The following is a 13,556-nucleotide window of genomic DNA, read 5'->3' on the forward strand; positions in this document are numbered from 1 at the left end:
CGTGGCTCTAGCCAAACAGCGATCCATAAGTGGAAAAAAAAATACTCTTCTTTAAAGGCTATCCACGGGTGGAACATGTGCAGCCACCACCTGCTCTGGGAGCAACGTTGAAAAAAAGGAATAACAGGGGTTTGTGACATATGAAAGGGCAGAGTGTATAAGAGGCAGGTGTGGAAGCCATAACATTATGAGGCTATCATCCGCTCTGGAGAAGAAAAAAAAGGAAGTAATTAAGGAATAAAGAGGGGAGCAGTCGGGGGAGATACAGCAGACTGCCTCTCTGTGGAATCGCTTATCACACACTGCAGCCTATTATAGAGACAAACTGATGTAAGCAACAGTAAATGGCTATTGGTAGGCTCTCTGCGTGAAAAACCCAGCCCCAGTCTCATAACTATACAATCCCAGTCTACCAGCATCATGCTGAAAATGCCCCGTCTTGTGTTACGTTTCATACACAACTTTGCTTTTGCACTCTTTGATCCAGCGTCTCCAGCAAGACAACAGCTTTTAACATTTCTGGCTTCTGATCCCTACCACATGCAGTGGTTTTAATGTCAATAAAACGTTCATCCCTAGTATGTATTCAATAAATAATACATCTCACTTCATCTATTATTTAACAACAAATATATAAATAAATAAAAGGAACTGCTTAATTTACCTGCAGACTTCCATTAGAGCAAAATATACATGGCATTTTAATTCTTAAACATGGCAGCACTGAACTCTCAAACGCACACGTATACACGCACAAGATTGCGCTTTCACTGTTTACAAGTTTGCTTTCTCATCTGATCAGGATGCACTGATCAGATCAACAGAATCTTCTCTTCCTGTTTCCATCATGCACAAGAGAGAGCTGAATTCTCAAATGACATCCACGGATTATCAGACAGGAAAGGGATGGGAACAGGAGGCTGTGACCTTCGGGGGTCATCTGCTGAGAGGCGACGAACCGCCTCCTCATTCGGCCGGTTATATGTTGCAGGAAAAAAGAAAGGGGAAAAAAATTCCTGGCCCAGCGGCACATGCCAGAGCAACTATCCCAGCCATGTAAATAAATCCAAACCCAGAGGGACCGCAGTGGAGCCTTCAAATACAAATACACAGACAGAGTTTACTTGAATACCTGGGTTTTCTAGGAGCTAACAGCATTTTCCATTAGGATTCATTTCTAACTTCCTGCAGGCGTATTCACATGGAAGACACAAGTGATTTAAAGTGCGGACCAACAACTGCTGCACCTCCAGTCCAGAGAGCACAAGAATAACCTGTATGTTGCCTGTGCACGCGCATGCAATGAGGTTTTTCTTGAATTTCTTCCCTTGCTGATCAACAGTATCTAAGATAAAGGCAAAGGTACGAATTCTACAGCATTGCAAGGTCTAAAAACCACATCTATTCAATTTCAAGTTAGTCAAAGGATTAAAAATGTTTTAAACATTACACTCATATTACTCAGGCCTTTGTTGGGTAAGGAAGGCAGCAGCTAAGGGACCACTTAATGCACTGCAAAGCTCTTTGGAATATATTAAGTTAACTTGTGATCTCCCTCCAGAATTGGGACATGAAAGGTTTCCCCTATTGTAGCTTCTTGCATGCTTCTTCTCTTAAGTGCTTATCATGCAAGCAAATGGCTTTCAGTGTCTCTCCATCAATGGCAAACATTGGCAGTATTTTGTTTGACAGTGTGGCTAAAAAACTGCAGACAAGCAAAGACCTCATTAGAGTCGCTGTTTACATTATGCCTTGATTTGTTCCTCCCATTGAGGCTTTTCTAAGAATGACTATCATTTTATTGGCTCGTAGCTGTCCAAGATAAACACCACTGTCCACCACCACCCACTATCTCTTGCTATAATCGTTCATTATATAAGATAGGAAAGACATATTACGGACAGCTTCCCTGAAGCCTTCCTCTCACTGTCGGAATACTGGGGACGTTTAGTACATTAGGAGGAAAAGGTGGTGTTTTAATTCAGGACAATGCCCAATTTAAACGTTCCCAGTAGCTTTAAGATATAATCTACATATTTTCCCACAAGACGTCGGGTAGATCCACACAATAGGCGCATACTATCCTGGGACAAACTGCTCTAATCATCCTTGTTCTCCATGCTGTTTTCCACTACCTTAAAAGTGAAGTATGTGCGAGGTGCATTGTGTTTAGGTCCCACAGATCGGCAGCAACAATCTTTGCTCTTCAGTTCAACTTTGCCTACCGACCGGAGCCTCATTGTTCTCCAGCATTTCCTAACCTCAGAGGAATTCCTCCTCCAGGAAATATGCTTTACAAGAGAAGGCACCAAGCCCAGTTACTCACAGAGACCACCCCCCTCTACCCTTCGCCCTCCTGCCAACATCTGCCCTGTGATCCGCTGCACCCTTTTCCCTCTCAACCCTTTAGCGATACCGTGCGTACACATCTTCAAGGCCTCCGATGCCGCACAAACTGGGCACCTCCAACCTGACCTCGAGACACTTAGACTCTTGGCAGTGGAGTAAGAAAAAGACAAGTATGTGTTTGTGTGATCAGATGAAAGTCTTCAATGTGACCCTTTCTCCACGGGAGGGCTGTCTTTGATCATCCTGAGCGTTTCTGACGATGCCCTCCAGGATCTCCCAGAAGATAAAACCGCTGATAAGAGCGGATCTTTGTCTTCTTCTTATTCTCCTCCTATCTTTTTAATCATTATCACTCCACTAAACCAACTTAACTCACTATTAAGACTCCAGTCTGATGCTTCCAGCATGGCATTCCCAGCCAGAACAGAAAGCCCTTGTAGGGATCAGTCACCTGTGAAATCAATCCCAGTTCCAGCACTACAGGGGAGATAAAGAAGGGGAAGGGGGAGGCTACATTCCCCAACCCCCCCATCTCCAGGACTGAGGACACATTCCCCTCATGTAATCACCTCCTCAATTTCTCCACTGATGTGCCACTTCTAAGAAAGGCTCCATCTCCTCTCTGGCTCCTCTGTCCTCCATTGGAAACATCTGGGCGGTGGCGGCGGTGGTGATGGAGGGGTCGGGATGTACACATTCATACATGTGGTCTGGGAAACTGCAGACCACAAAGTGCCCCCTCAACCTTTCTTCACAGCAAATTTCCCACCAAGCTGGGAATGCAAAAATATGGTGAAAGGCAAAAGGGCACAGGGCATTGCATTAAAGTGTTCACCGCCAGGATTAACGTCCTACACGGCCACTTGGGCACATTAAAGCACTCGATAAGCAGCAGTGCACAATGACGACTTTTCACAGCTTTTTGGTTTCAGCAAAATCGCCACATCCTCCTGTCTTTGAAGTCAGGCGTCACTTCATGTAATGCCATTAAGTTGACAGCCATGACTCTGCCGTGCAGAAACCAAAAGTGTTATGCTTTAGTGCAAACCTGGAGTTGTGCTGCCAGCTGAGTGCTAACTCCAGCGGTTTGCATTTGAGTCCACCTGTGCTATCTTTGGCAGAACTCACTCCTGCTGGATTTAATAAGAAGCTGGCAAAGCCGGTGACTAAAATGCCCTCCTCTGTACTTCTTATGAAGTGTGTGGCAAATTGGGTAATTACTGGACTGAACAGATGCTGTAGAGGGCACAAAATAAAAAAAAAATGAAGAAAATACACACTGAGTAGAGATACAGATGCCATTTAAACAAGTTTCCTAAATGAATTGCACTTCAGTGACTCTGAAAATGGCAAATAAGCTTTAAGGTAAAGCTGTACACAACATAGAATGATGTACCTAACAGTCCTGGAAACATTTATTTCTTTGTCTTGGTTGACCTGCCATTCATCCTAATGGTTTATGAGGGCCAGACTAACCACTGTGAGCTTAGAGGAGCCCATGAGCAGACTCCGAAAAGGATTAAACATCACAGTGGCTGTGCAGGAACTAAAGCTGTGCCATGCCTCTTTGTGACTGCTCTTCCAATTTCACACTTGCATTTTCAAAGGTAAATGTCTCCATCAGTAGGATGGCGTCACACAGTATTACAGACAACTTTATGGCTCATGTTATGCTGACAGCGCAGCAGCATGCAGGGTTTGTACAGGAGAACGCGCAACACTCCTTGCCCTGCAGGCTGATGCACCGTGCATACTAAACAGGCTTGCTGGTTTGTGTTTATTGCGAGGCTTGTTTTGTTTTTCCCCGTTAAAGTATGCACTCTGAGGGTTCTCTGTTTAAAACCGTTCTCATCACTCACCGAGAGAAACTCGAGCGTCCCGACATAGTCCCGCTCAGTCTTTAAAAGTTCGTTTAGGACGCACACTCGCAACCGCAGCTGTTTCTCCAGGTCCTTCCCGCTTTCAGCTCTGTGCTCACTTCTGCCTTCCTCAGTCATTGTGAGTATATATGAAGTTATTTCCTTCAGGAGTTCACAGCTTCACATCACACGGCGAGTTTTAATGGCAGAAGTGTAAAGTTTGCAGCATGGTCAAAAACAAAAAAAGTCAAGGAGCAACCGGTGCCTGTGCTCTTAAATCCACAAAATGTAGGGAAAAGAGCGAAACGCAGTGTAAGAAGAAAAAAAAAGTTAAAATAAAAACTTTTAATAAAATAAAAGGTTTCTGAAAAGCAGCTTCCAACAAATTGTGTGACTGACCGTTGTACAACAACTAGACACCACTTAGTGCACCGAGTCCATGTGACTCCTTAAATCTTCATCCTAATCCAGCCTCCCAGCAGCTTTTTACACGGAGGACCAGTGTAAAGGCACCAGCAACACTTGTCCTCTTGGTGCTGGTTTCAAAATAAAACCACGGGCGTTGAGAGGCAGCTAAACGCCAGAGCAGATAAAAATGACCTCACGGTCATGAAGATGCTCTAAAGTTGATCTAACTGCCAGCCAGAACTGCGGAAAGGATACTCACTGTGCTTAGTGTGACTCTTTTCGTGCTTTTAATTTGAAGGAACGCTTAGTATTTTGAAGCCATCTCCAGGTAACTTGACAATCCTTGAAGCATATAATCAAATACACTTCAGATATATGAGATCATGAATCCAAGCTACTAAAGTGCAATCTACGAGAAATCTGCATAATAGTGTATTTATATAAAAGGTGAAGGAACACACTTTTATTCCAGCGAAATTTACTGAGTGAAAAATAGTTTGAAACCCCTCTGCAACTTCATGCACCCCCTCTGATACTGCTGCAAATCAGTGGTCACTTCAGAATGTAACCATGCAATATATAATCATATATTATTATTTAAATTATTTTCATTTTTCTACTTGTGATACAGCTCAGTAGTTGTTTAATGGCATAATGAATTTCAGTCATAACCCTTTGACTTGTATCATTAAGTTTTAAATGAGCTCATCACTACTATCTGTGAGCTAATAGAAAACGTATTGCACAGCCTGCGTACACCATCGGTTCTTTAAATCAGTGTTAGCTTTTGGTGACAGAAAGGACAGAGCTGTAAAGAGCAGCTACATGGGACACGATAGCCCTGCACACACCATGTGTTTTAATGCATTTGCACATTTATTATTCTTTAAGCTTTCTGTCTGAGCACATTCAGTTTAAGATAAATGGTTTACACCCAGTCTGAAATCTCCCTCGGCTCTTAACCTCTTTACACAGACTTGTCTAATTCTTGCCAGCTGACATGTAGGGCAACCAGCGGGCTCTGATATGTGCCTGTGTCCGGTCAGTTTCTCAGTGATGCTCCAGCTGTGACTGAGAATCTTGAGCTTTGTTTCATATTCTTTTAAACATTATTGCGTGCACAAATATGGCTCTGATATGGATTAATGGATAAAAGGTGTCTTTTACTTTGAGGGTTTATGAGTGAGCTGTACAAGTGAAGAAGATATTTAGAATTTATCTGCCAAAATATAAAAAAACAACAGTAAATTTCACTTATTAGAGGAGTAGCTCATCACTTAAAACACACCATATAAACTGTCTATCAAACATGTGTATGGATATTTTAGAGGACGGGCATGTATGGCTGACCAGAGGGCAGGAACTTTGGCTGACAGAAGCACCCAGATGAATCCAGAGACAGGCAGGAGCATTTACTGGGCTTGGATTTAGCCAAATATATCAAAACGTATTGAATAACAACTCATGATTTAGCAGGACAACAGACTACCGGACGAACCAATCAAAAACCAGAGACCTTTTCAGGGTTACTGGCCAGTCAGTCACCTGATCTCAGGGCGACTGAGCAGCATTACACTGCAGACTAAAAGAGGCTATAGTGAAGGCCTCGGAGTCTCTGTGGATGTTTGTGACAGAGAATGAAATATGATGCATTAATTCACTCCTGAAATTTGGGCACACTAAGATACAAAACTGCAGGCAATGATAAAATATTAAGAAGGTGAGGAAACAAACAAAAAACAACACCAATAATAACAACAATAAAAAAAGATGTGAGTCTACAGAGAAAGACACACTTCCCCTTTGCTTTCATTCTCACGGGGCTTTCTTGAGCACAAATTGAAAGAAACACTTAGTTTCAGTGAAAGTGAGGCACAGGTGGCAAGAGGGGCTGACAGGAAATGTATTATCGTCTGTCTCTGGAATTCTCAAGGAGGCAGTCCACAAACACTTAAATTACAGGCGTCCCAAACACCACACGAAGCTCTTCTCTCCAAAACATCGTTTCATCTGGAGCACAATCAACAACTGCGGTTGTAGTCAGGTTGTTACGCCTTGCGAACCATTCAACTCCCTAAATACATGTGCATGTGCATGTACACACAATACATGTTTTATACGGGCTAGAATGTTATCCAAGAAACAACAGCATCAACGTGCTCCTGTCAGATGTTTGTTAATATTTGAATGAAGAATTTCCTCTTGATTAAAGCTCATCCTGTTACATTACACTCAAGTTAAAAACATGGACCTAGAAAGATGCATAATCATATTTAATTAATCAGACTCTTTATAATTAGGTCAGAACTTCCTCCTACAGGCAGGTAAGATGTGTCACCCCCCACCTCCCTGTTCGCTGCTAACACTAAATTCACTGAAAAAAGGCCTCTTGAGAAGCTGGTTAAGTGTCTTTATATTAAATTAGACACAGTCAGAGTCATTTTGTGCCTGGGCAAATATGAACGCGATCAACACTAAACCCAGCTTCGCTGCACCAGCTTCAAGGTCTTTTGAGAGGATTTTAGAGGAGCCATTTGCAACCTACAATAATGATTTAGGGATTAACATCTCAACAAGTAAGGATTCACTTAGCTCCCTTCTGTGGTCTATTTATAACCTTTCTTCCATATCTTTTTTTTTTTCATTCATCTGCAAACCTAACCTGAAGAGTAGTCTGTGAAGTTTAGTGGCACACAATCACTGCAAGAGAAAAGGAATTTAACTGATGAAAATTCCCTTAATTTGTCAGGGCCAGAGGGAGTCTTCCTTTATCGAGCTGTTTTACGTCTCAATTACGGGTTAGTGTTAGTTTTGTGAGGTGAGTCGAGGACATGAAGCTTAAATCTTGGTATTTACTCTCCTCTGGTGCTCAAATGCGGTACTGCATGCATTCAGTGTGTTTCCAGATAAAGAAAGGATATCCTGCACTGTTTTCTTGTTGTCACCAGAGAGCAGTGTTGTGTTGTGTTGTGTTTTTTAAATGAATAATGATCCTGATAATAATCTAAAGACTTTTACCATTACACAGATTTAGATCATGGCTCATAATAACGGGTGTATTTATTGGCAAAGTCCTTGAAATTGGTGCCAGACTGACACTGAATGTGCTCGGTTCAGTTCTTAGTCTGAAAAAAGCCAAAAACCACTAGTAACAGACCAACTTAATTATAGTTTTATATGGGCCCTTTCAGTATAGGTACATTTCCAGACCATCTGATTTTATTACCCATGGCTTTAGTCTGTGGAATTACCTTCTATTATTTGTTATCCAGAGCTGCCGGTGCCTTGCTGAGTGCTGCCAGGAAGTGTTCTGTTCTTTCTATTGGAAAAGGAGGGTCAGACTGATACGAGGGCTGCTTTTGCTCTGAATATTTTCATCTAACACTGAGCACGAGTGTTGATAATACTGTTAATTGACTGATATTAACCTTTATTTCTACCCATTTCCTTCTAGTTCCCTTTCGTGGCAGCCAAAACCAACGCTTACATGTCCTCTGCAGTGGTCTCACTTTCCCTTTCTGCTCATATGATGGAAAACACAAAGAGACAGAGAAGATAATTAAAGTCAAGGCTGGCTGAATTTTTAAATCGGATTTTAAAACACTGGTTTGAGACCGGGCTGTAGGTGTGTGCGCATCTAGATGCAGCATTTTCTAATCAAATAAAATCTTTTTTTCTGGGAGAATTTTAATGCACTTATGCAGCCATGTGAAAAAGGACGCATCCACAGGACTCTCTGCAGTCCTGTTTGAAAGGCTTTGCAGCTATATGGTCCAGATAAAAAGAAAGCACACCCTATTTCATTTTAGAAAATCATCTGGTCCTTACCAACAACAACCTCAGATGAATCTCAGTGCGTTCATATTATTTCTGTATCACAAACTTAAAAAAGCAGAACAAAACAAAAGCAGAAACAGTGCACTTCATGATTTAATAGCTTGTAGTACCACTTCTTGCAGCGATAGCTTGAAGTAACTGTTTTCTGGATGACTTTCGGGCTCTCACATCGTTATGGAGGAATTTGTCTTTACAACACTGCTTCAGTTCATTGAGGTTTACATGCATTTGTTTATGCGTAGGTCTGTTGCTGTCCTTCCACAGGATATCAGTCGGGTTAAGGTCTGGACTTTGACTGCGTCATTCCAACAACTTGATTCTTCTGTTGTCGATTTGCTGCTGTGCTTTGGATCATCGTTCTGCCGTATGACCCAATTTCAAGCATAATTTAGCTGTCAGACAGATGGCTTGACATTTGAATCATGAAAGTGGCACACAGAGGAGTTTGTGTGCGACTCAGTGACTCCATAGTGCCCAGGTCCTGTGGCTGTAAAACGAACCCAAATCATCACCCCTCCACCACCCTGCTTGATAGCTGGTATGAGGTGTTTTTGCTGATGTGCTGTGTTTGGTTTCTGCCAAATGTGGTGCTGTGCGTTAACCATTTTCACTTTGGTCTCGTCTGTTGAGAGGACATTCTTCTTGTGGTCTTGTGGTCTCATCAGATCCCACTTTGCAAACCTAAGCTGTGCTGTCATGTTCTTTTTAGAGAAAGGAGACTTTCTCCTGGAAAACCTTCCAAACAAGCCACGCTTGTTCCCTCTGTTTGTACTGTGGTGAACTTTAACATTTAACATGCTAACTATGGCCCGTTCAATCCGACATGTAGCTCTTCAGGGTTTTTTGTTTCTTTGTTTGTTTGTTTTTAACACTTTTTCGAGCATTATACAGTCTGACCTCGGGGTGAATTTGCTGTGACATCCACTCCTGAGAAGACACCTGAATGCTGCTGAATCCAAACTGCCAAAACCTCTGCATTAACTGGTGACCAGTTAATCAAGTGCATTAGATTAGCAGCACCTGGATTCTACTCAGCCTCTTAATTTCTCTGAAAGCAGCAAAGCTTAGTGGAAAAAGTCCTGTGAAAACTTTCTGTTTGACATAACTGTAAGATTAACAGTTTAGAAAAGGAAAACTAAACATTTACAAAGAGAAATAAAAGAATGTGTGAGCTACATGTTTGAGAATATAAATTCATGTCACAAAATACTCAAATTCCGGTTGTAGTGAGTCACAATCGCTGCGTTGCAATTGATTTGCACAAATTTTTAATGCAACAAAAGATAAAGATAAGTATAATAAAGTCTTAGCGTGTTGTTAACACAAGCCTACTTGTCTGTTAAAGTTCTTCAGTTCATGTTTCACCCAGCAAGGTGGCTGAACTGAAAAAAGTCATATTTTCTGAGCGTTATCACCAAAGTCCCCGCAGCTATTAATAAAAATCCAGCAATATGTAGTAATAAGATGCCGGGATAAAAAATGGTCAGTTTCCATCAGACATATAGAGCAGTATGTTTCATAGAATAACAAAGGAAGTAGCAGGATCTAAGATTTAGATTACAATCAAACACCATGAAGGAATACCTTCTCACTCTATAAATTCTGTTGTTCCTTATATAAAGTGCTAAATCACCGAGAATAGTTTCTGAGCTTCCATTCATAAATTGGATTATTTCTGTATTTGTCTAGAATCTGGTGTGAAACACAGTTTAAGGTTTTTCACTGACTCTGAATTACACCTTTAATATTAAGCAAGTTCAATCCCCCAGTCTTTGTAATAAATGTAAGTCACTGTCTGATGTCTGATGTGTGTGTGTATGTTCGTGTGTTTTAATCACATTTCCCAAGACACCATCAATCTGCCTTTCCCCCACATTATTTATAAAGAAGGCAGACCTAAATAAATCTGAACACAAACTTTTGAGGAAACTCGTGTTGCTTGCCAGCACGAAACAGTGCAGGAAAGCCGAAAAACAAAACAAAACAAAATGGAGAAACAAGATACGCTGAGCAAAAAACACAGAAAGGTAATTCGTAACGCTCTTGACAGCCTTTCCATTTCCATGCTGTGTAAGGTAAGCAGACTTGACGGCTGTACCAACAAGCAGCACTCTGCAGAAATCCTCTTCCACTTTATTGACTCATCTCATATTCTCTAACCACTACACTCTTCTGCCAAGGTCTCCTGTAACGCACACTGATTTCTATTACTGTGAGCGAGTCTTTGTGCTTTGTAATCAAACAGATGGAGATCTGTGAGCTGCAGATGTCTGAGCAAAGATTAGTGCACGCTTCATCAATGCATTTTTCTCATCATGATGGATGATGTTCTTGCTTTTTGATCTGTAGAATGGGACCATTAATTAAAAGCAAGTCGTCGTCACTGAGATGATGTTTTTGTGGTAAATTCTTCTTTCATTATGTAAGTGACAAATTTTTCTGGCTGTTAAATGCCCCACTTTGTGCTGCCTCTCAGTGTCTGCATCATCTTCAACCCCTGCTAACCTCTCTCTTTCATTTCTCCCTTTGGGGTCAAATGGTCAGAGATGTGCACTCACAGCTCTGCTCGGGGTCAGCTACCACCTTTCAGATCCTGCAGAGGCCCCGTGGTTTCACCAGACCCCCACTCAGCGCCACCAACCCGGCAGACCGCACGCCTATCAAAGGGTTCTTTCACGCCCCTCAGCACAGTTTCGGGACTCAGGGATGAAAATGGAGATTTACTGGCCCTGGATGCCATGCTAAGATTGTACAGCTGTAGACTCATGGCTCTGAAAAAGGAGCTTGAGCCTCCACCTTCAGTCAGACCACAGCGTAAAGGACTGCTACACACCCAGGTCTGTGTTCCTGAGTATTAAAAATAACACCAAATTGAGTGTTGGCAGTGCCCTCTGTACCAAACATGTCACGCTTAAATGACCAGCCAGTGTAACTGCCTTTACACACCAGTGTTTTCACTGTGCCTACAAATCCCTGAACATGATATACGTGGAAGGCAAAGCAAGCGTTTTATGAATAATACTCCTGTGTGCAGCTGTCATGGTGCTCAGGCACTTTCATGGATTTTATGTTATTTCTTTAAGAAAATGAAAATGAAAAAAGTAGCCCTGTCAGACAAACATCTTGCAAGGAAATTTTCCAGTGAAGAGCAGGATCTTTACACGGCATGGATATTCTGACCAAGTGCTCCTCACATGGAGTAAAGGAAAAAACCTCAGCTGTTAAAAAGAAGGTCAAGCTCCATCTTGATTGAAAATATGTTGCAGCTGCAGAGCAACGTGTCATTTTCTGTTTTTTGCTTCTGAAACATGTTGTTAGTACAAAATCATAGAATAGAATAGAATAGAATAGAATAGAATAGAATAGAATAGAATAGGCAAAAGTCAACAAAGTCCTACATGGTAGAGGTTTCAGAATGGATGTGCATGAGTCTGTGGACAAAAACAGGCACTATCTCAATAATAGCTAAAGTCAACACCTTTATAATGAGTATCCTAGGACTGATTTTTGAGTGATCGTGGCAGGATACAAAGTTAACAGCTTTGTGCAATTGTCTTGAGGCACCCCTATTTTTTCTCTCTCCAAGCATCCAGGCTCTTTGTAATGTTTTAAAGTGACCTTGAGCAGCAGTTCGTTGGGGTTTCTGAAAGTCTTCTTTTGTTACTCATTTTTCAGTCCAGTCCTTGTACCTGATCATTTTCAGAGGAAAGCTTTTTCTTCACTTTAGAGCTAACCTCTGAATCATTCAAGCATAAAAAGGCACCTAACTCAAGGGATAAACCAGTGTTGTGTCTACACATAGGACACAACTTAGCAAAGAACCTATTTTAAATGACATCATTCGGCACTCTGTTACCAGCAGCCTGTCTCCAAAAACACATAATTTGTTCCCATTTTTTAGTTGAATCACTGAGAAGTTTAACACAGTTTGACAGACATAAAATACTATTTATATGCCAACAAGGTGACTCTCAAAGCGCTATTAGCTTAAAAAATCAGCATATCCCAGCATGGTGTGCAGTGTCTCCTTAAAAATTTGAGGAAACTGGACAAAAGAAAAATTGGCAGAACTAAAATCCATCTATTCACGGTGGCTCAAGACGTCTGCACAGTAATGTATATATTGATGTTATTATATAAATTTAGGCACAACAAGGAGCCTTTAAAACAGTAATTATCAACCTAGAGTTTGTACCAAGCCAAATCTGAGCTCTTGACTCCTGAAAATACCTTTATCTGAACGGTACAACTAAAACGATCCCATTTTAAGGTCTTAGTTTTCATGTTATTCATTTATATCTTCACTGCCTAAAGTGAGTGCACACTTTATTCCTCTGTGTGTGTGTGTGTGTGTGTGTGTGTGTGTGTGTGTGTGTGTGTGTCGGGGGGGGGGGGGGGGGGGGGGGAGAGAAGGGTGTGTTATGGAGACTGTTGTAGAGTAATTGGTGTAGAACAGGTGGCGCGCTGTTGACACTGGAAAAAAAGTATGTGAAAAATGTGCTGCTGCCATGCAATCACAAAAGGAAAAGGCTGGCGGTTGACTTAGACATTTAATCACCGTGCTGGGTGATAGGTAGTGGATCAAAGGGAGGCACGAAAAAAGCCTGGAACAAGGAGAGTCATCAGAGGAATTCCTCCATGGTGGAGTCAGGCCAAGGCACTGACAGAAATGCTAGCTGGTTATTATGACACTGGCCTCAGAGTACAGAGATGTAAGTAAATAGGAAAGCAGAAGGTTTAGGATCTCAGAAGGTTCCTCGGGTCTGAATGAGAGTCCTCTCATGTTGTTTTCCGGATTCAGCATTTTCTTGTTCTTCTCCTGGCTCAGACTCCTCTTTTTCATACCAAGCTCCACCTAAAGGTGCACACTGTGGTACTGTAACAGGATTCTCACTACAGGGGATACAATTAATAGTATAAAAAAGATCAGAGCGCTGATGAAAATTACTTGTGAGAAGAGCATGTGTATTGTTTGTATGCGGATGTAGGATGTTTAATCGGCACCAAAAAAGCACCTGAGCTGAACACACTGGAAGAAAATTTCTCTTAAAGTTTAGAGGTGAATTCAATCAGAACTTTATGCATCACTTAAAAATTAAAACA

General features: G+C 41.6%; 1 protein-coding gene across 2 annotated transcripts in view; it reads right to left on the reverse strand.

The window, feature by feature from the left end:
• Window positions 1-4,663, reverse strand: part of prex2 (phosphatidylinositol-3,4,5-trisphosphate-dependent Rac exchange factor 2) — a 97,248-nt gene extending 92,585 nt beyond the window's left edge. For both annotated transcript variants that reach the window (XM_004546902.5, XM_076888131.1), the window contains exon 1: window positions 4,209-4,663. In XM_004546902.5, coding sequence (XP_004546959.3) covers window positions 4,209-4,346 — 138 coding nt within the window. In that variant the 5' untranslated portion in view covers window positions 4,347-4,663. The remainder of the gene's footprint in view (window positions 1-4,208) is intronic.
• Window positions 4,664-13,556: the final 8,893 nt, after the last annotated feature.

The sequence above is a fragment of the Maylandia zebra genome, linkage group LG9, assembly GCF_041146795.1.
Source record: "Maylandia zebra isolate NMK-2024a linkage group LG9, Mzebra_GT3a, whole genome shotgun sequence".
In the NCBI taxonomy this organism is placed as follows: Eukaryota; Metazoa; Chordata; class Actinopteri; order Cichliformes; family Cichlidae; genus Maylandia; species Maylandia zebra.